The sequence below is a fragment of the Dasypus novemcinctus genome, chromosome 19, assembly GCF_030445035.2.
Source record: "Dasypus novemcinctus isolate mDasNov1 chromosome 19, mDasNov1.1.hap2, whole genome shotgun sequence".
In the NCBI taxonomy this organism is placed as follows: domain Eukaryota; kingdom Metazoa; phylum Chordata; class Mammalia; order Cingulata; family Dasypodidae; genus Dasypus; species Dasypus novemcinctus.
In genome coordinates, this window is record NC_080691.1 from 17,656,496 (window position 1) to 17,678,325 (window position 21,830).

General features: G+C 53.1%; 2 protein-coding genes across 5 annotated transcripts in view; one reads left to right on the forward strand and one right to left on the reverse strand.

The window, feature by feature from the left end:
- The window catches only part of RILPL1 (Rab interacting lysosomal protein like 1), a 61,548-nt gene that overhangs the window by 25,415 nt on the left and 14,303 nt on the right, over window positions 1-21,830 (forward strand). For all 3 annotated transcript variants that reach the window (XM_004459270.3, XM_004459272.4, XM_004459271.3), the window contains exons 3-4: window positions 4,615-4,733; window positions 5,332-5,553. In XM_004459270.3, coding sequence (XP_004459327.1) covers window positions 4,615-4,733; window positions 5,332-5,553 — 341 coding nt within the window. The remainder of the gene's footprint in view (window positions 1-4,614; window positions 4,734-5,331; window positions 5,554-21,830) is intronic.
- Window positions 5,868-21,830, reverse strand: part of SNRNP35 (small nuclear ribonucleoprotein U11/U12 subunit 35) — a 38,891-nt gene continuing 22,928 nt past the window's right edge. Inside the window, exons 1-2 of one of the 2 annotated variants that reach the window (XR_011646472.1) lie at window positions 15,353-15,979; window positions 5,868-10,979 (exon numbers count right to left, since the gene is read on the reverse strand). The gene's annotated coding sequence lies outside the window, so the exon portion shown is untranslated. Of the gene's footprint in view, window positions 10,980-15,352; window positions 15,980-21,830 lie in introns of those variants that run through there. The other variant, XR_011646471.1, reaches the window with a different exon arrangement.

The window sequence follows — 21,830 nt, forward strand, 5'->3', positions numbered from 1 at the left end:
GCTGTGTGTTACTGCCATTCTTTGATTCTTGTTTCAACTTGTTCTGGCTCTTTAGAATTGTCTTGTTTAGTTGCTCAAGTCTGGGCATAGATCCAGTAATGGGTTACAGACTAGCTTCCAAGAGCCTTGGGGAGGGAGGCTGTAAAGGCCTGAAAAAGCCTCTTTTATTCATTTATTTTCTTTGCATGCACTTCCTTGATCTGCCAGTATTGGGCGCTCTTCAGCAGACCGCTCCACTCAAAACCTGGTGGGAGTGTGTTCACTGCAACACCCACCGCAACTATGTGACAGAGGATGCTCCCCTCGAGGCTGTTCAGAGCCTCACAGACAGTCCAAACTTTCTCAGGAGCTGTTCCCCATCCTTTGCTGGCAGCCCCTCCCTTTAGGCGGGTAGGAAATAATCCCATCCGCCTCTGGGTCCTCAACAGCCAGTCCTGGTCAGTAGGGAGGACGTCTGAGAAGTTTGGATCTCTCTAGTCCTCTGCCAGCTACCAGGGCGAACTGTGGGGCAGCCCCACCCGGCCTGGCAGGGCTCCTGGGACACAGCAGACCAAATCTGTTGGCCAAAAGCCGAATCAGCCTGAGGCTGCATCCCTCTCTCCCCCATTTACTGAGGAGTGGACCCCTGCGGCCCCCTTTGTCCATAACCCCCGGCCAGAGGACTCAAAGCTGTCTGCTCCAAGGGTAGGGGGGTGGGTGCCTGCAGCTGCAGCTTTTACTCACAGACTTTTCCTGTCAAGGGTCTTTTTCTTTTTCTTTGCCCCCTCTTGTCTGGCTGGTGTCCAGCCTTCCCCTGGTGTCCTAAGCCCTAGAACATTTTCCCATGCAGTTTCTGTCTGTCCTCCAGCTACTTTTCTGGGAGAGAAGAGAGTCCTGTGTCTCTCTAGTCCTCCATTTTCCTGGAAATGCTAGGATGTACTTTTTGAGTCTAGCTTTTTCACTCTGCATTAATGTCTGAGAGAATTATCCATGTGGTTGTATAAAATAGTAGTTGGTTCTTTTTCATTCCTTTGTTAGTATTCTGTTGCTAATACCACAGATAATTTATCCATTCTCCTGTTGCTGGGCATTTAGGTTGTTTCTAGCTTGGCGCTATTTTGAATAAAATTGCTGTGAGCATTTCTCTGTGTGTACTATGTGGATTGTCTCTCACCCTGTTCACTTCTCAGTATGTCCCGCCTTTTAATCAGCCACATAAGTGTTCACCTGTATGGCAGTTTATTTGACATCGTCCTTCCTGGACATATGCACTCACAACTACTAGGAATGTACCCAGGATGCAGTGGCTGGATCATGGTGTATGTGCCTTGGTTGGGATGCTCCAGAGTAACAGAACCGACAGGAGATACATACACGTGTATGTAAACAGGAGATTTACTAGAGGGTTTGGCACACGCTGCCATGGGATTGGCAGGTCGAATTCCGTAGGGCAGGCTGCAGGTTGGGAACTCTGATGAAGGCTTTGATGAATTCCCCAGAAGGAGACTGACTGAAGTAGAGATAGAGATTCTCCTTCCTAAGGGCTGGAATCGTCAGTGCTCCCTTTAAGGCCTCCAGCAGATTGGATGAGGCATCTCTCATTGCTGAAGGCACTCTGCCTTGTTGAGGCTAGACGTAGTCAGCCGTAGATGCAGTCAGCTGACTGATGATGTCAATCCACAGAATACCCTCCTAGTAACAATCCGGCCGGTGCTTCTTGGCCACACAACTGGACACCATAACCGGGCCAAGGTGACACGTGCACGTAAACATCACCGGCGCGCGTGTTGGCTGTAGTAGGTAATGCCAGTGTTCCACAGTAGCATTCCCGCCTGCACTGTACAAGCACTGCAGTTGCTCTGCGTTTTGCCAGCACTTGGCCTTGCCAGTCCTTTTCATCGTAGTCTTTCTGATGCGGCTTCTCAGCCCTTCCTTCCATCGCTTTCCCCTTGGCAGGCATTTCTGAGAGACCTGTCATAGCTCTCACCCTCAGCTTAGCAGGGAGCTCCATCAGGTGCAGGAAAGAGGCTGAATGGACTGACTTGATGTCCTCTAAGCCCACTGCTAGGAAAAGATCCTATTTTCATTGTGTCATTTCCTCCTGTGCTTACTTTACGTCTACGTCGTGGTCAGATCTGGCGGAGGAGGGAAAAACCATTAGCGTACCCATTTTGCAGAGGAGGATCAGAGGCACAGAGAAGACAGTGTCATTGCAAACGTCATAAGCCATGAACTACGATGGAACCTGGCGTTCAAGCTCCCCTTTCTCCGTTACTTTCTGGGGCCTCCCAGTCGCTCAGCGCCCCTGCCGGCCTCTCTCTTAAACCGCCAGGTCTCTCCCTGCCACTGGTCTTATTTGCATGCACGGGCACACTCACCTTTCCTCGCTGGCTGCTCCTTCCTGGTCTCCTTAGCCTTTCCCTCCTGCTCCATGCAGCCTGTTAGGGTCCAGCCCCGCCCCCGCCCCCCCCCCACGCAGCTACACCCACCTGAGCCAGCTCATCCATTCCAAGGCTTCCAACTCCATCCGTCTCTCTAGCCTGGAATCTTCCAGCCTCACACACCCGGTCACCTACCTGAAGACCCCACAGCATCACGCCCAGCAGGTCCGAGACTGACCCCTTCATCCTGGCCACAAACCCACCTGTCCTTAGCTGTCCCGGTATCCGCTTCCTAAGACTGGAAACCACCCGGACTTGGTGGCTGGGAACAACCGAAATCCATCCTCCCCCTGCTCTGGAGGCGGCTGTCTGTCCAGGGGCGTGAGGAGAGAGTCCTTCCTTGCCCCTCGCCGCTCCTGGGGCCGTGGGTATTCCTTGGCCTGTGGTGCATCACTCCAGGCTCAACGGGCAGAACCTTCTCTCCCTCGCAGCTCCGTCTTCACTGGCCTCCTCTGTGTGGGTCCCAGCCTCCCCTCTCAAGGACGCGCCCTCAGCCACACCTTCTAAGACCCCGTCGTTTGCTGTGTAAGTTCACGTCCTCCAGTTCCAGGGTTTCGGGCATGGGTGTCTTCGGGGGGGGTCCATTCTTCAGCCTGCAGCATCCCCCAGCTCAGCAGGTGACCCACCAGCCACCCTGGGTCCGGGTTCCCTCAGCCAGCCCGGAGCGTCTGTGACGTGCAGAGACGACGGAGGCGGGACGGCTGCCCTCCGGGACTGTCCCGTGTTCCATGCTGCCAGCTGCTGCGTAAATCCCTTCAAGGGTAGGGCCGGGGTCTTCTCTGCCCACACACCGCCTGTGGGAGCACCAAGGGCACTGCGGGCGGCATCGGCAGCAACGACCCGGCTGCCCCGCCTCGGTTGCCTCTGCGGTCAGGGTTGCCCACATGGCCGGCGCACCAGGCCAGCGGACGGAACACAGCCCAGTGCCCCCTCTGCCCTCCAGCGGCATAGCTCACTCCACTAAGCCCCAGAAGGAGAGCCTTGGGGAGGAAGGCATGGAGGAAAACAGCTCTTCCTGGAGGTCGGCACATCTGGCCATACAAGCCCTGCGTCCCAGCGAGAGGTTGCAGGGGGCATGCTTCTCCATTGTTCAGCTGCAGTCCGGCCTGTCACGCCTCTGGGGAGCAGGGTTGCTGTCAGCCCAGCCCCCATCATCAGTTCACCAGATCACCAGATCACTTACCAAGCACCTCCTACATGCCAGGCAGCATGTCAGGCCCAGAAAGTTTAACAGCAAGTAGATCAGACGAGGCCTTGCCCTTCTGGTGGGGTGGGGGAGCCTGAGTGGTAGGTACTATTATCACCCCCATTTTATAGACATGGAAACTGAGGCCCAGGACGGCCCAAAGTCACATAGCTCTTAAGTGGGGGATCCAGGATCTGATCCCCAGAGCCTACCCCCTGAATCACTACGTGAAAGAACGTTCAAGACGCATACTGGTGGGAAGTGGATTTGTCTTAACTGATAGGGCGTCCACCTACCAAATGGGAGGTCCAAGGATCAAACCCCGGGCCTCCTTGACCCGTGTGGAGCAGGCCCACGTGCAGTGCTGACGTGCGCAAGGAGTGCCGTGCCAGGCAGGGGTGTTCCCCACGTAGGGGAGCCCCACGCGCAAGGAGTGCACCTGTAAGGAGAGCCGCCCAGCGCGAAAGAAAGCGCAGCCTGCCAGGAATGGCGCCGCACACACGGAGAGCTGACACAGCAAGATGACGCAACAAAAAGAAACAGGTTCCCGTGCCGCTGACAAGAATACAAGTGGACACAGAAGAACACACAGTGAACAGACACAGAGAGCAGACAATGGGGGGAGGCGAGGAAGGGGAGAGAAATAAATAAAATATATCTTAAAAAAAAAAAAAAGACGCTCACTGGTTGTAAAGAGTGGTGTGGCCGTAATGAACGGGCTGGCGCAGGGCGAAGCGGGGCGGGGGCTCCATTTTCCTGGGTGGTCACGGGAGGAAAGGCCTCCCTCCCTGAGAGGGTGGCATTTGGGCTGAGGCTTGACAGATGGGGGCGTCACGGGAGAAGGGACTTGCAGAGGGAATGGCCTTGAGGCAGGACGAGCTTGGAGGTTCAGGGGCCAGAAAGTGGGCCGCCGCGGGCGGAGGGAGGAGAGGCGGGCCAGGCGGAGGCCTCAGGCTCCGTTCTGGCAGGAAGCGGACTCACTTGCCGGTCTCACCTGCCCCCCGCCAGGCATGTCGGAACGGGAGCGGCAGGTGATGAAGAAGCTGAAGGAGGTGGTGGACAAGCAGCGGGATGAGATCCGCGCCAAGGACAGGGAGCTCGGCCTGAAAAACGAGGACGTCGAGGCCGTAAGTGACGAGTCCACAGCCGTGTCCCCCCTCCCGGCCAGCAGGTGCCGGCAAGAGGCCAGACCTCCCCTCAGAGGGTTCCCCTTCTCCCCTTGGCCTCGTCCTTTTGGCTCCCCCGGGGTGGGGATCCAGCCCTGAAACAGCAGCCTGGGAGGACCACAGCCCTGCTCTTCCCAGGAAGAGCCCGCGCACTAGCTGCCATCCACACCTGGGGGAGGTCCCGGGACCCTGCTAGCCTGTCCCCTGACCCCTGAGGCTGCCTCCAGCCCACCCTCTTCAGGCCTTTCCTGGGGATGCCGGCAGGGTCCACGCTAATTCACCATACAAGTGAATTAGGAAAAGGCACCCCTTTCTCATGTTACTTCCACAATATACTAAGTCTGACAAGACATTTCTCCTTCATCTGTCATAAAATTATCATAACTATACAAATTGCCCATCTTTGGCATCAACAGTAATAAGAATATGAAAAAGTTACAAACAAATAAGATGCCTAGCGTATGAATGGCACACCTGTAGAAAGTTTGTCTTTGTGCAGCGCACAGCCTAGGCTACTGTGTGTGGCAACCCTGCCCATTGGCCTCCCCTCTTTCCGCAGCTGCAGCAGCAGCAGACCCGGCTGATGAAGATCAACCATGACCTTCGGCACCGAGTCACGGTGGTGGAGGCCCAGGGGAAGGCCCTGATTGAACAGAAGGTAGAACTGGAGGCAGACCTGCAGACCAAGGAGCAGGAGATGGGCAGCCTGCGGGCAGAGCTGGGGAAGCTGCGAGAGAAGCTGCAGGGGGAGCTCAGCCAGAACGGGGAGGAGGAGCCCGAGGTGAGCGGGAAGCTGAGGTGAGGGTGGCCCGGGGGGAGGTCTGTGGGCTGGCTCAGGGCAGGCAGGCCTCGTCGCCCTTGCACACAAGGAAATGGGAGGTCCAGAGACAACCAGCCACTGGGCTGAGGACACACATCTGGGCAGAGGCAGAGCTGGACCTGGACTCCCAGTGGTGGTCACTGTGCATCCGCTGCTCGTTCATTCATTCATTCATCCAAATAATTGTTGCCTCTGTGGCGGGCACTGGGGATAAAATGGTGAACAATAAATCGCTCTGGCCCCTAGTCACATGGAGCTCCCAGTTTAGTATGGGAGACAGATATTAGCCAAATAATCACACAATACTATGTGCCTGGCAAATCTAGGTGGATACCCAAGAGAAACAAAACCTATGTCCACACACCAAAACCTGTACACAGACAGAGCAGCATTATTCACAATTGCCTAAAAGTGAAGACAACTCAAATGTCCATCAGCGAATGAATGGAGAAACAAAATGTGGTCTGTCCATACAGTGGAGTATTAGTCAGCTACAACAGGGACACACCTTGAAAACATGACCCTCCGGGAAAGACTCTGCCATGTGATTCCATTGCTGCGAGCTGCCCAGAACAGACCCATGGACAGTGGGGGCTGGGGTGGGGGAGAGTGGAGTGGCTGCGACGGGTGTGGGGTTTGCTTTCGGGGGATGAAGAGGTGCTGTACCTGGGTGGGGACGGCTGCACAGGTCTGTGGATGTCAGCTTTAAAAGGGCGGATTTTACGGCGTGTGGTTCTCTCTCAAGGTAACACAAGGTGATTTGAGTAAAGGAGGGGTCGTGGGGCCCCGAGGGAGGAGCTGGGGCATGGCTAGCTGCAGGGATCTAGAGCTGGACTGCTGAGTTCAAGTCCAGGCTCTGCTACTTCCTGCCTCTGACTTTGGATGTGTGCTTTCGTCTCTCTGTGCCTCAGGTCCCTCGTCTCTAAAATGGGCATAATAACTGTACCTACCCTCAGAGAGTTATTGTGGAAATTAAGTGAGTTCATTTAAAAGGCTGTGAAGGAAATGGATGTGGCTCAGGCCTCTGGGTACCTGCTTCCCATGCGGGAGGTCCCAGGTTCGGTTCCCAGTGCCTCCTGGAGAAGACAAGCAAACAATGAACAAAGAGACAAGAGAACCATCTGGGGGAGGGGGTGGTATAAAGAAGTAAAAGTAAATAAATATATCTTAAAAAAGAAAAAAATTCTCCTTACAATGGGTCCACACCCACAAGAATGGATTAAGGTGCTTTGAACTCCGTCATATAGTAAGGTTTCTCTAAGTGTTAGCTGTTGCTATTATGACTATATTAGTCTGGGGATATCAGGAAGGCTTCCCCAAAGAGGTCTTCTTTGATTTAATATCATAAGGATGAGTGAGACTAAACTAGGTGAAGGGGAAGTGAGTGCCAGGAAAAGGGAATGGCACGTTCAAAGGCCCTGTGGCTGGAGAAACTGCAGTGCAATTGCGGGGCTGTAGGAAGGCCAGGATGGCTGACAGGCATCAGCGAGGGGGAAGGAGGTCGGAACAGGATCAGAGCGGTGGGGCAGGGTCGGTCCTGTAGGCTGGCTGGGCCGTGGAGAGGCTGTGCAGGCGCTCTGAGGGTCACGGACAGCCCAGTTGGGGACAGACTTGGACACCAGCGGCCACACTGAAGGTGGGAGGGGACCATCTTAGTTTGGGATCCCCTGAAGCAGAACTGGAGAATAGGACTTCGGGCAGGTGGTTATTTGGAAGGTGATCCAAAAAAGGAGGAGAGTGAGACAGGGAAGGAGGAAAGTGGACTTGAGCCTGTGTCCTCGAGGTCACTGCCCTCAGCAGCAGGGCCTCTGAGAGGCACTTAGAGAACCTCCCAGAATTGTGTTTCTGAGGGAAATTTATCCACCAGCTCCTGACCCCAGTTGGCAAAGGTCGTTACCTCCCCCAGGCTTCTGGGTTGAACTCGCAGAGCAGATCCAGGGCATGAATGGAAAGACGCAGTGTGTGCTTGAGGTGGGTCCTTGCCAGTGTGGACCCAGCTGCAGCTAAAACCCAGGCAGGCCCAGGGCTCTGATGGCTGCACCCAAGGACCTGCTTCAGAGCTGCGGGACCCAAGTGTGCCAGGAACTCAGAGGATGGGCACTTGGTCCTGATGGAGGTGACGTGGAGTTTCATGGAAGAACTGCTCCTTCAGCTCAATCGCAAGTGATAATGCTAAGATTTTGACGGGGGGGAAGTGTGGAAGATGGACATGCTGTGTCAGAAAAGTACTGTGAGATGCCAGGGGAAAGCTTGGGGCTTGTTCTTTCATACAACAAACATTTGTTGGCTGTATATGTACTGGCCAAAAGGGGTGCTGATGCAAGGTACCAGAAGTCTGTTGGCTTTTATAAAGGGTATTTATTTGGGGTAGAAGCTTACAGTTACAAGGTCCTAAAGAGTCCAACTCAAGGCACCATAAGAGGTACTTCCTCACCGAAAGTCTGTTACCACCTGTTGACACAAGACGGCGGGCGACGTCTGCAAGGGTTCAGCCTTCGTCCTTCCTCCTGAGGCTCCATGAGTCCAGCTTCTTCCCATCTCAGTTGTAGGCTGGCATAGGGCTCGTCTCTCTTCTGTGGCTCATGTCTCTCCAGGCTCAGCTGCCTTGCCCTCTCCGTAAGGCCAGCTGTCAATTATCAGTCAGCCAGCTCTGTCTCTCTCCCTGGGGCTCAATTCTCTTTGGGCTCAGCTGCTCTGCTCCTCTGTGTGCTCACTTCCCTCGCTCCAGCTCAAAACTCAAAACTCCCTTCCCTGTGATGCAGTTTCTCGGTGAGTCCCCACCCACCAAGGAGGCAGGGACTCAATGCCCTACTGACGTGGCCCAATCAAAGCCTTAATTGTTATTTAATCAAGTAAAAGTAAGATCTCTGAATCCAATACACTCAATATGCCCAGAGGAGAAGACCAGTTTGCAAACATAATCCAATATTTCTTTTTGGAATTCATTAATAGTTTCAAACTGCTCCAATTGGCTTGTGTAACTAAAAGCCTCAGGTTAGGGGCAGCTTTAGGTGTAGCTGGTTCCAGGTGCCCAGGTGATGCTGCAAGGAATCTGTGTCAGCCCTCCCCGCAGCTGTGTTTGCTCCATTTTGGTGTCATTCTCAAGCAGGCTCTCGCCATGTAAAGCAGCCCCTGGTGCTTGGCCGGCTTAGCAATTCCAGCAGAAAGGGACTGCCTCTTTCTTAAGAACCCAGCAAAAGTCTCTGCAGACCCTCTCCTCGGCCCATCACTGAGCCAGGCATTGTGCCCAGAGGTCTAGAATGTGCTATTGTCCGTTCCTGGGTCACGCGCCCGCCCCCGGTGGTGCTCACACAAGCCGCATGGGCTGAGAGTGGGAAAGAGGTGTTTCTGCAAAGGAAAATTGCAGCAACTTGACCAGAAGTGCCAGAAGGACGGGCAGAAACAGCAGTTGCCCCGCTGTGCCCTAGTCAGGGCCGAGAACGCCGTGGCTGACGTGGATCCCTCCACAGCAGGGGAGGCAGCCGTCAGCTCTGGTTTTTCTGGTTCTGTCATCGTGGAGGACAGTTAGAACAGGCAGAGCCGACTGCAGCGATCTAGGAGAGAAAGGGGGAGGGCTGCGCTGAAGCCGTGCAGCGGGAGGGAGGGGGAGGCAGAGGACAAAGAGGCCCTAGGCCCAGTGCAGGGCGGGAGCACCCCTGCGCCCACCCCTTGGGCTCCTGCCCCTGGGGACCCTGAGAGCTCAGCCTGTCTCCTGGCAGGAGGGCCTGTCCAAACGCCAGTCCCAAGGCCATCACCCCAGCCACGAGGCTCCAGGTCCCTTAGCAGCAAAGACAGGGACGTTTCACACCTTCTTGGCCGCGCTGCCTGTGGGTTCCAGCTTTCCCCTTTGGCAGCCCTGGGAGGTGGGGAAGAAACGGGGCCTGCTGAGCTTTGCAGAGCTCGGGATGCTCTGGAACGAAGCAGGGTACCTGCCGGCTGCAGACCTTCCCCTTGGCTCTCCACCTCTGCTGGCGGCCTCCATGCCGTAGACTGAGTCGATTAGCCAGTGCCTCTGGGATGGGGCGGGCAGTGGGAGTGGAGCGGGCCTTAGGACACCCAGGCGGGTCTTCCTGGATGGGTAGGAGTCCCACAGTGGGATGCGGGGCAGGCGGTCCCAGGCAGGGGGAGCAGCCAGGCTGGACTGGAGACCCTGCAGGGTGTGGCTGGGGGCGGGGGCTGGCCCTGGGGTAGGATTCGTGGGGGGGACATAGCTATGGAAGAACCCAGGGCCGGAGAGGAAGCCATTCTCACAGGGGCCTCTGTGAGGCTGATCTTCCCCTCGGCGTATGTGGTCCTTTCTGAGCTGCATCACTGTCCTTTCAGTGCCAGCTCCAGGAGACAGGGCTCCTTCCTTATGTTCTGTATAACAGTTCTGCATATAATTCACATACCATGCAAGTCAGTTGCTTTTAGGATACTCACTATATTGAGTAACAATCACCACCATCTAGTTCCAGAACATTTCCATCAGGCCATAAAGAAACCCCCAATCCATCAGCAGTCACCCCCATCCCACCCAGCAAGCCTTGGGCAACCACTAATCTACTTTTTTTTTTTTAAGATTTATTTTTATTTATGTCTCTCCCCTCCCCTCCCCCCTGCCCTGGTTGTTTGTTCTCTGTGTCCGTTCGCTGTGTGTTCTTCTGTGTCTGTTTCTATTCTTGTCAGCGGCACCGGGAATCTGTGTCTCTTTGTTCTGTCATCTTGCTGCATCAGCTCTCCATGTGTGCAGCACCACTCCTGGACAGGCTGCACTTTCTTTCACGCTGGGCAGCTCTCCTTACAGGGCGCACTCCTTGCGCATGGGGCTCCCCTACGCGGGGGACACCCCTGCGTGGCACGGCACTCCTTGCACCATCAGCACTGCGCATGGGCCAGCTGCACACGGGTCAGGAGGCCCGGGGTTTGAACCGCGGACCTCCCATGTGATAGGCGTACACTATCCGTTGACCCAAGTCCGCTTCTACTTTTTATCTCTGTAGATTTGCCCATTTGGGACATTTCATATAAATGGAATCATACATGTCCTTCATGACTGGCTTCTTTCATTTGGGATTAAGTTTTCAAGGTTCATCTCTTTCCTTATCTTTTAACTGAAGGCTTTCCTGCCTTTCATGGTTAAATGTATAAATCCTTAAGAAAATGAGGTTGGGTCCGTGTCTAAAGCACTTCAGATAAGATCAGTAAGAAGGAGCGGGTGTGGCTTAAGCGGTTGGGCGCCTGCTTCCCAGGACCTAGGTTTGGTTCCTGGTGCCTTCTAGAAACAAACAAAAACAAACAAACAACAAGCAAACAAACGAAAAAACAACCCAGGGGAGCCTATGTAGCTCTGTGGTTGAGCTCCAGCTTCCACATACGAGGTCCTGGGTTCAATCTGGTCCTGGTACCTAAGGGGGAAAAAAAATCAGTAAGAAATCTATAAAATTAAAAATCACCTCCTTGATGTCTCTGCCTGTACAGGTTGTGATTTCTTGGTAGACTTTTTTGAAATCAAGGATTCTGTACAGGGAAAGCAGACGGGTCCAGAGGCTGGCGTGTAAGGCAGGACTTTTGGGCATTCTATGCCCGCAGGTCCCAAGGGGCACCAAAACGCAAAGGTCGTTACCCTTGCTGGGCCAGGGGCTGCTCAGAAGGGTGTTCTAGGGCTGAGGGGACCCAGAAAGTAGCCTCGACGCCCCTCGGCAGCGAGGAACCTTCCAGGAGGCCAGGCCTCAGACAGACAGCCCTGGCTGTGGTTGTGCCTGCCTCCGCACGGGCCCCACGGTGTGCCAGCCGGTCTCCCGGCCTCCCTGGAAAGCAGCCGCGGCCTCAGGGTATCTCTCTCAAGTCAGGCCTCCAGGGACCCGGGAGCAACCCGGCAGAGGCCCCAGCTGCGCCAAGATAACCTGAGCCGCCCCTGTGGCCCTCGTGGAGTAAGCCTAGACGGCCCGCTGCCCCGTCAGGCCCGACTGCTGCCCCAGGTAGAGCCTTCGCTGGCCCTCTCTGAATGGACGGGCCAGTCCCGGGCTGCCGCGGCACGGTCATCACCACCTGGTGGCCCTCGGGAAAGCTGGCGCCCCACTTTCCTTCTTCCTGTACTAGCAGACCGCAGCCCAGAAGTCAGGACTCTTACCAGCCTGGTTGGGAATCCCCCAGGCTCTGAAGGGGATCAGGGTCCTCTCCCCCCCAAAGAGCTGTTTGGACCCCAGAGAAAAGAAGCCTCCATTGCCTTGGCCATTACAGCCCGCGGGGGAAGAGCAGGGAACTGCCGCGGCTGGGAAGGCTCGCGTTGCCAGCAGCCCCGGGATGTCTGGGCAGGAAGGCCCTTGGCACATTACTGGATGGTCGAGGGCTAGGTGGGGCGAAGAAGGCCCAGAGAGGAGCCTGCAGCTTGTCAAAAGGCCTCTGGGGCCGCGAGGGTTTGGAAATCCTGGAAAGGCCTTTACCTGCTCTCCGCTCTCCACGTGGACCCCCTCAGATAGCCCTTCCAGGGGCAGGGCCTGAGATTTCTGGGGAGGGAGGGGCTGGAGGGAGTATGTGAGCCTCAGATTTGGGTCCATTCCTGGTGCCCCCGATACCCACGGGGTTCAGGGGTGGGGAGGAAAAGGGCTGGGGTGGGCAGGTGTGAAAAACAACAGCTGCTATTCTTCCCAGCCCACCGTTGCCATATGGGAATATGGGTCCAATGTGGCCAATTTTTTTTTTCTGAAAGAAAGCCCAAACTCCTGATTTAAAATATCTGGCAGGGAAAACAGACATGGCTCAAGCAACTGGGCTCCCGTCTACCCTCTGGAAGGTCCAGGGTTCAATGCCCAGGGCCTCCTGGTGAGAGCAAGCTGGTCTGCGCGGCGAGCTGGCCCACACAGAGTGCCACCCCACGCAGGAGTGCCGCCCACGCAGAGAGCTGGCTCAGCAAGGTGATGCAACAAAAAGACACAGAGGAGAGATAATAAGACTTAGCAGACCAGAGAGCTGAGGTAGTACAAGAGAATGATCGCCTCTCTCCCACTCCAGAAGGTCCCAGGATTGGTTCCCAGAGCCGCCTAATGAGAATAAGCAGACACAGAACACACAGGGAGTGGACACAGAGAGCAGACAGTGGACAAAGACAGAGAAATAAATAATTCTTCTTCCTTTTTTTAAAGATTTATTTATTTATTTAATCCCGCCCCCGTCCCCCGGCTGTCTGTTCTCTGTGTCCATTTGCTGCGTCTTGTTTCTTTGTCCGCTTCTTTTGTCGTCAGCGGCACGGGAAGTGTGGGCGGCGCCATTCCTGGGCAGGCTGCTCTTTCTTTCGCGCTGGGCGGCTCTCCTTATGGGTGCACTCCTTGCGCGTGGGGCTCCCCTACGCAGGGGACACCCCTGTGTGGCACTGCACTCCTTGCACACATCAGCACTGCGCAGGGGCCAGCTCCACACGGGTCGTGGAGGCCCGGGGTTTGAACCGCGGACCTCCCATGTGGTAGATGGACTCCCTAACCACTGGGCCAAGTCCGTTTCCCTAAATAAATCTTAAAAAAAAAAAAAAATTGGCAAGTAATTCAAAGGAGTTTTCAGTCACAGTGAAGGCCAAACAAACCACATGTGGGGGGCTGATGTGGTCTGAGGGCTGCCAGTTTGCAACCTCTGGTCTGAACACCTGGTGCGCTGAGTGCCCGATGAACTACACATTCATCAAAACCCCTAGCACAGGGGCCGCTCTAAGTGTGCAATTCAGTAACACTGAGTACATTTATAATATTGTGATACTATCACCACTATTTCCAGAACTTTCTCACCAGCCAGAACAGAAACTCTCTACCCATCAAGCATTTTTTTTTAAATTTCTCTTCCCTTCCCCCACCGCCCCCCGCCCCAGTTGTGTCTTCTCTGCGTCTATTTGCTGGATCATCTTCTTTGTCCACTTCCGTTGTTGTCAGTGCCTCGGGAATCTGTGTTTCTTTTTGTTGCGTCAACTTGCTGTCAGCTCTCCGTGTGGGCGGCACCATTCTTGGGCAGGCTGCACTTTCTTTCGCACTGGGCAGCTCTCCTTATGAGGCACACTCCTTGCATGTGGGGCTCCCCTATGCAGGGGACACCCCTGCGTGGCACGGCACTCCTTGCACACATCAGCACTGAGCATGGGCCAGCTCCACACGGGTCAAGGAGGCCCAGGGTTTGAACCGTGGACCTCCCATGTGGTAGACGGACGCCCTAACCACTGGGCCAAGTCCGCTTCCTCCCTTAAGCATTAATTCCCCATTTCCCCTCTCCCCTCAGTCTCCTCTGTGTCTGTGAATTTGCTTATTCTAGATATTTCATATACACGAGGTCAGACAATATTTGTCTTTTTCTATCTGGCATATTTGAGTCAGCATAATGTTTTCAGGGCTCATCCATATTGCAGCATTCTCATACAGCTGTATAATATTTTCTGTATGTACCACATTTTCTTTATCCATTCATCTGTTGTGGACCTTGGCTCCCACTTTTCGGCTTTTGTGAATAATGCCGCTGTGATTATTGGTGTACAAGTATCTGTTCGGTCCCTGTTTTCAGTTCTTTTGAGAACTATTCCCAGGAGTGGAATTGCCAAGTCACATGGTAATCGTGTTTAACCTTTTGGGGAACCTCCTGTTCTCCCCAGTTGTTTCACTGTAAGTATCTCTTTGTGGTGACCCTCCCTCCAGCCCCACCTGGCTGATTCATCTCTTCTCTTGCCAGTAATGAACTCAGCATCCTGCACAAAGTTGGTGCCCAATAAATGCTGGGTTAACTATTAGACATCCAAGGATGCTCCATGGTTCACCTGGGCTGGGGAAAAGAAGCGCTGCGCTGAGTGCCCGCCGTCCACCAGGCCTGCGCTACGTGACCTCCTGGAGAGGACACTGGCCCGGGGTAGAGCTGTCAGGGTGGGCAGCCCCGGTGCTCAGCAGAGGGGAGTGGACCATGGAGATGGACCCCCAGGACACAGCGTCCTCACGGAGTTGTGGAGACAGCCCGAAGGCATGAGTCAGGCTGCCTGTCCTGGCTCTTCTGGTCAGACCCAAGCCCCACCCCGCCCTGCTGCCTGCGGCTCTTTGGACACTTGACTTGCCCTGGTGGGTGGTGTCTCCTTTCAAGTGTCTTTTCCCAGAACAGTCTGTCCCGGACTCTCCCAGGCAGGCCGGCATTTCGGCCCTGCCCTCTGGGGTTCTCCCTCCTGGCCGCAGGTCACCATCGAGGCTGGAGTCCCTTTCTGCCTGTGTCTCTATTTCAGTGCCCCCTTTCCGTGTTCTGGAGTCCCTGCTGTCCTGAGCTCGGCCCACTCCTGCCAGTGGGGCAGGGCGCGTTGGTGGCTGCAGGCGTCAGTGCTGCTGCCTTGAGCCAGGGCCACCTGCAGAAGGGCGGCAGGCGGAGGCCGGGGCTTGGGTGGCCAGGACAGCGGCCTGGCAAGCTCAGCTCCATCCCCCTGCGTAAGCTGCGCTTCTGCGGGCAACGCCTGGGGGTCGTCCTCAGCATCAGACCATCCACACAGGTGGAACGCAGGAACCCGCCACTTGCCAAGCTCCCCGGTGGTTCTTTGTTTGGTGGTAATTTTTAAATTATTTTTTTAGGTGAAAGTCACATAAGATAAACTATTTTAAAATGTACAATTCGTTGGCATTTAGTACATTACATTATGGTACAACTACCACTTCCATCTAGTGCCAAACGTTTTCCTCACCCAAAAAGGAATGCCTGTACCCACGAGCAGTCGCCCTCTGATTTCCTCCTCCCCCAGCCCCTGGTCCGCACCTGGCTGCTTTGTCTCGGGGGTTACCTGTTGTGGATATTTCATATGAGTAGAATCGTGCAATGTCCGCTCTTTCGTGCTTTCGTGCCCGCCTTCTTTCACATGGCATGTTTTTGGGGTTCCTCCGAGTCGTAGACGTAGCGGTACTTCATTCCTTTCTGTAGCTGCCCAATATTCCGTTGAACAGGTATGCCACAGTTGTTTGATTCGTCCTCAGTTGATGGACATTTGGGCCGTTTCCACCTTTTGGCCGTTGTGAGTAACGCTGCTGTGAACACGCACTGACGTGTAATAATTTGAGTACCTGTTTCCATTCCTTTGGAGCGCATGCTCGAGTGGGGTTGCTGGGTCAACGCTGCTGAGCTTCTTGAGGATCCAGTACGCCGTATTCCACAGCGGCTGTACCATTTGACCTTCCCACCAGCAGTGTACGAGGGCTCCAATTCCTCTGCATCCTTTACCAACACTTACTTTCTGTTCTGTTTTGTTTGTATAGCCATCCTAGTGGGTGTACCGTGGTAGCTCCTTATGGTTGTGTGTATGTGTGTTTTAGGATATACTGCTTTATTGCGTACCTTAAAATGTCAGTGAGACAGGATAGGAATTTTACCAACAGTGTTTCAGGGGCTTATCCAAGGTTACAAAACTAATAAAAAACATGTAAATGTTCATTATATAAAACACATCTGAAGGGGGTGCCAGAAAAATCACAGCTCACACCAGTGATTTGAAATTCCTGGGTCCATAGTAGAAGTGCCCCGATCCCTATCCTTTGTGGGTCTTTTTTTTTTTTAAGATTTATTTTTTTCCCCTCTCCCTCCCCCTGTGGGTCTTTTTTTTTTTTTAAGATATAATCCTTTTTTCCCCTCCCCCTGAGATGGCTCCCTCATCTGTTTGCTCATTGGTTTTTTTTTTGTTTTCTGTTGTGGGTTTTTTTGCCCCTTGATGTTTGCGTTGACTATCTGCTCATTGTTCCAGCTTGTCATCTGCTTGTTTTTGCTCATTGTCTGCCTGTTTTTTCCCTTAGGAGGCATGAGGTACCGAACCTGGGCCACACCCAACTGCTTGAGCCACATCTGCTCCCTGCTTGCTTTCTGTTTTTGCTCACTGTCTTGCTCATTGTTCTTGCTCATTGTTTGCCCATTTTCCCTGCTCTATGTCTGTTCACTGTCTCCTCCTTGTCTGCCTGCTTTTTATCTTTAGCAGGCACTGGGAACCAAACCTGGGACCTCCTGTGTGGGAAGCAGGTGCTCAACTGCTTGAGCCACATCTGCTCCCTCCTTGTGGTTTTTTTTTTAATCTTCATATTCACTTTATTTTTTTTTAAACTTTTTAAAATTAAAGTTAGTAGATCACAAAGAACATTACATTAAAAAACGTAAGAGGTTTCCATATAACCCACTCCCCATACCCCCATCCCATCATTTTTGTAAATTGTATTTTTTTGAAGATATATACATCACCAAAAATGTTACCTTAAAAAACTTCCCTTGTGGTTTTGATTTGCATTTTCCTATTGACTAATGATGTTGAACATCTTTTCATGTGCTTTTTGGCCATTTGTATATCTTCTTTGGAAAAATGGCTATTGAAGTCCTTCCCCAGGTGATTTTTTTAAAATTTTATTTATACCCCCCTCCCTCGTTGTTTACACTCACTTTCTGCTCTCTATGTCCATTCACTGTGTGCTCTCTGTGCCTGCTTGTTTTTGCTTTTTTTTTCTTAATTTAGAAAACTTTATTAATATTGAACAAGATTTTAAAACATACTTAAAATGACATTTAATGTTCACAGGCTGAGAGAAGAGTCTCCATAATAATTGTCTTTATCGTTTTCTCTTTAGGAGGCACCAGGAACCAAACCTGGGACCTCCCTTGTGGGAGAGAGGTGCTCAGTCACTTGAGCCACCTCAGCTCCCTGCCTTGTTGCGTCAGCTTGCTGTGCCTGTCGTCTGTGCCAGCTCGCTGTCTTGCTAATCATCTCCAGGAGGCGCCGGGAACCAAACCCAGGACTCCCATGTGGTAGGCAAGAGCTCAGTTGCCTCAGCCACATCCTCATCCCAGGTGATGCTCATACACACTAAGGTTTGGAAGCCCCTGCTCTAGGTTAGTCCCTCTGCTGGAGATGACCCACCAGCTCAGATATGGTACAGTGGACCCAAGGTCCCAGTGTGGGCTCTGTTATTTAGTAGCTGTGTAATCTTGGGCAGGTCACTTAACCTCTCTTAGCATCATTCACTCACTCACCAAATACTGAGCACCTGTATGTGCCAAGGACATGGTAGTGAAATAAAGAGACAAAAGTCCAACTCTCACGTGGCGTGTACTCAAATGAGGAAACAGATGAGAATCAAGTAAATGACATAGAATGTCAGATGGTGATAAATGCTGTGGGCAAAAATAAGGCAGGGCATAAGGAATGATGGGCTGTGCTAGAACGTGCCATTTGAATAGGGTGGGCCTTGCCTAGAAAGTGGCATTTGAACAAAGACCTGGAGGAGATAGAGAATTGAGATGGAGAATTGAGCCTTGTGAATATTTAAGGAAGACTGTTCCGGGCTGGGGAAACAGCAAGTACAAAGGCCCTGAGGTAGGAGCAATTCTTATGCTTAAATAACAAAGAGGCCAGAGCAGCAGGAGTGGGGAGAGTGAGCGGAGCAGAAAGGCTGTGAGAACAGGAAAGTTATAGGGAGGGAAGCAGATTTGGCTCAACCGATAGAGCGTCTGCCTACCACATGGGAGGTCCAGGGTTCAAACCCAGGGCCTCCTGACCCATGTGGTGAGTTGGCCCACGCGCAGTCCTGATGGGTGCAAGGAGCGCCCTGCCACGCAGGGGTGTCCCCCATGTAGGGAAGCCCCATGCACAAGGAGAGCTACCCGCGCGATAAAAAGTACAGCCTGCCCAGGAGTGGGGCCACACACACAGAGAGCTGGCACAGAATGTATGAGGGTTTCAATTTCTCCACACCCTTGCCAATACTTTTATATATATTTTTTTTTAAATAATAGCCATGCTGTTGGGTGTGAAGTAGTTATCTCATTGCAGTTTTGACTTGGATTTCCCTAACGACTAACAACGTTGAACATCTTTTTATGTGCTTATTGGCCATTTACATATCTTCTTTGGAAAAATGTCAGTTCAAATCCTTTTCCCACATTTAAAATTGGGTTGTCTTTTTATTATAGAGTTATAAGAGTTCTTTATATATTCTGGTATTAGATCCTTATCAAATATATGATTTGCAAATATGTTTCCCATTCGGTGGGCTTTCTATTCACGTTCTTGATGAGGACTTTTGCGTTTACTCTGAGTGGAGCGGAGTCCCTCTGGAGAATTTTTAACGGAGGGGTGACATGGTGATTAGGTTACCAGGATCGTTCGTGCTGCTGTGAGGGTGGGTGTGAGGGGGGCAGGACAGAGGTTGAGGCAATGGGCAGGGGTGGGAGGACGGGGCAAAGAGCTGGTGGTAGCTGAGGAGGTGGCAGAAGGAGGAGTTGGATCCTGGACGCACTTTGAAGGTAGAGCCGGCAGGACTTTCCCCAGCTTATTAGAGGTGGAGAGTGAGAGGGAAAGTGGAGCCCACGCTGACCCCGAGCCACCGGAAGGCCGTAGATTGCCGTGAGGTGTCTGCATCAATTCGTGCGTCAGAACGAGGGTGCTGCTCCCCAGGCCCTCCCTGCTGAGGTCGAGGTGACATTCCAGGGAGGCACTGTTTGTGAAGCTCTTTGGAAAGTGTAAGGCACGTGGCACACTTGGGCGATTCCAGGAGCCAGGGAGAGCCTGCATCTGTCCATCCGTCCACTGGTCTTTCCCAGGTGCCGCTGTGGGTCTGTCTGCCCATCAGTAAAATGGGGATAAGATCAGCAGCTACCCCTTTGGGTTGAGGGTTTGTGTAAGTTACGCTCCTTATGAAAGGGGCGCACTGTGAGCGGTCGGCAGAGATTCGCCGTGGTGATCATAAGGCTGGCGGGCCCGCGGGGCGGTCACCTGCCCTCACACTGTTGACGCACAACACAGGGAAAACACAGAAACATGGAAGGGTGGCCAGCCGCGTGAGTCACCGCGGGCCCCGTGGCAGATGACAGGCACAGAAAAGTTCCTTAGACCAGGACCATGCAAACAAGGTCCACGGATGGTGCTGGTGCACAAGAGCTTTGTTACCAGCCCCGATGAGGCAAGTAGGGAAACTAAGACTATGTGCTGAGAAATTTTTATAGCAGCGTGACCCATAATCTAATGACCTTTTTTTTTTAAGATTTATTTATTTATTTTTCCCTAACCCCGCATTGTTTTGCTCTTGCTGTGTTTGTTCATCTTCCTTTCTTCCTTGTTTCTTTAGGAAACAAGGTTTAGGAACCAAACCTATGACCTCTGATGTAGGAGGGAGGCACCTAATCACTTGAGACATCTCCGTTCCCTGCTCTGTTGGGTCTCTCATTATGTTTTCCTTCTTGTGCCTCTTTTTGTATAATCTTGTGTCAACTTGCTGTGCCTGCCTGTTGCACCAGCTTGCTGTCTTCTTTAGAAGGCACTAGGAAAGGGAAACGAACCTGTGTGGTAGGCAGGAGCCCAATCGCTTGAGCCATATCCGCTTCCCCAATCTGATGACTCTTAAATCTAATGATCCTAACACTGGGGCTTATATTTTGTATATTTCTGTTTTGTTGTTGCATTTCTTATTGTGTCAGTGCCCTACAGATTGAATCTACAACAGACCCTTTCCTAGGGAGAATTTGGGGAGCACAGCTCTGGAGGCCTAGGAGGGAGAGGCAGAGGACTTCCTGGGGGAGAGGCTGCAGGACAGAGATGGACGTTCTTGCTTCTCTTCCCACACGCTCTGGCACACTCGCCAGGTCCCACAGTTTCAAGGACGACCTGAGGCTAACTCTCCCCCAGACCCAGGGCTCTGCTCAGGAATCTCTTCTGTGGTCAGTCTTGCAGAACCACTCACAGGACCCCTGGGCACTGCAAACTTGGCATGTAGTCAGCCAACAGTGACCAGTCCCCAAAGCCCCTCCTCCCCCCAGTAACCATCCAAGGCAGAAGCCCAGCGCCAGCCCGGACCCTCCCCCCTGCTCCCATGCCCCCTCATGCCCATTCACTATTGCCCATCGCCTGGCGCAGGCCACGGGCGCCCTGGCTGGGATCGCCCCCTTCATCTTTCCTTCCGTGCTGCAGCCGTTGTCAACACGAAGCCATCCCTCCCCTAATTAAACCCCTCGGGTGATGTTCCTGTCACCTCCCAGGCTTGTCCTTGCCACTCCCTGCCCTCACCGACCACACTCCAGCCTTATCTAGAAGATGGTGCTCATGCTCCAAGTAGCAGCCAGTGGGGCCTGTGTTGACCACAGCGGAGGGGAGAGGAAGGACGAGGAAGGAAGGACAGGACGCAGCGACATGCACCAGCCAGCGCCAGGCGACTCCTCCCGGCTGGGCGCTCTTCTCAGCTATAGATGAATTGACCTAATCTTCATTTATCTCTGGGAGAAAGGTCCCTGTTATCCCCATTTTGCCCATAGGAAACGGGGGCAGGGGAAGATGAAGATACCTGCCCAGCTGCAGAGCTTGGCATTGGGACCTGAGCCTGCCCTCTCAACCAACAGATAGGTGCAGTGCACATGATGATTAGTAGCGGGCGTTATCATTTCACCAGACTTTCATTTCTGTCACTTATATATGCACGTTTATATATATTTATTTATTTTTAAATATATTTTTATTTATTTTAAAAGATACATAGATCACATAAAATGCTACATAAAAAAATATAGGGAAGTGGCTGTGGCCCAAGCAGTTGGGCTCCCATCTACCATATGGGAGGCCCTGGGTTCGCGTCCGGGGGCCTCCTTGTGAAGGCAGGCTGGCCCACCCACGGAGAGCTGACAGCCCACACCCGTGGAGAGCGGGAGCAGCCAGATGACGCAACAAAGGGAGACAAGCAGACACAGAAGGATGCACAGTGAATGGACACAGAGAGCAGACATCAAGCAAGATGCAGGGTGGGGGGAGGATAAATTTAAAATATATATATAGAGAGGAGATTCCCATATGTCCCACTCCCCACACCTCCCACTTTTCCCACTTTAACTACTTCTTTCATTCATGTGATATTTATTTCTGTTTCATATAAATTATGTGCCTTGCAATGTACTGAGGCAATGATCAAAACCTTTTTAGGAATTCTGCTCTATGCCAGTGGGTTCTCAAGCCAGGGGGGTAGATTTCACGGCCACGGCTGCCTGGGTCCCACCCCAGAGATTCTGACCTAATTCGTCGGGAGCGGCCTGGACATTGGGAGTTTTTATAAAACGCTCCCCAGGTGATTCTCGCAGGCAGCCAGTGGGGCGAGGAGCCCCTGCTCGTGGACTAGCAGTCAGGGCAGCCCCTGGGCATTTGCTAGAAATGCAGATTCCCGGGCCCTGCCCCAGGCCTGCTGGCTTAGCTTCTGCCCTTGAACATGCTCCCCGGGCGGCTCCCTTGCACACTGACGTTGGAGACGCCCTGC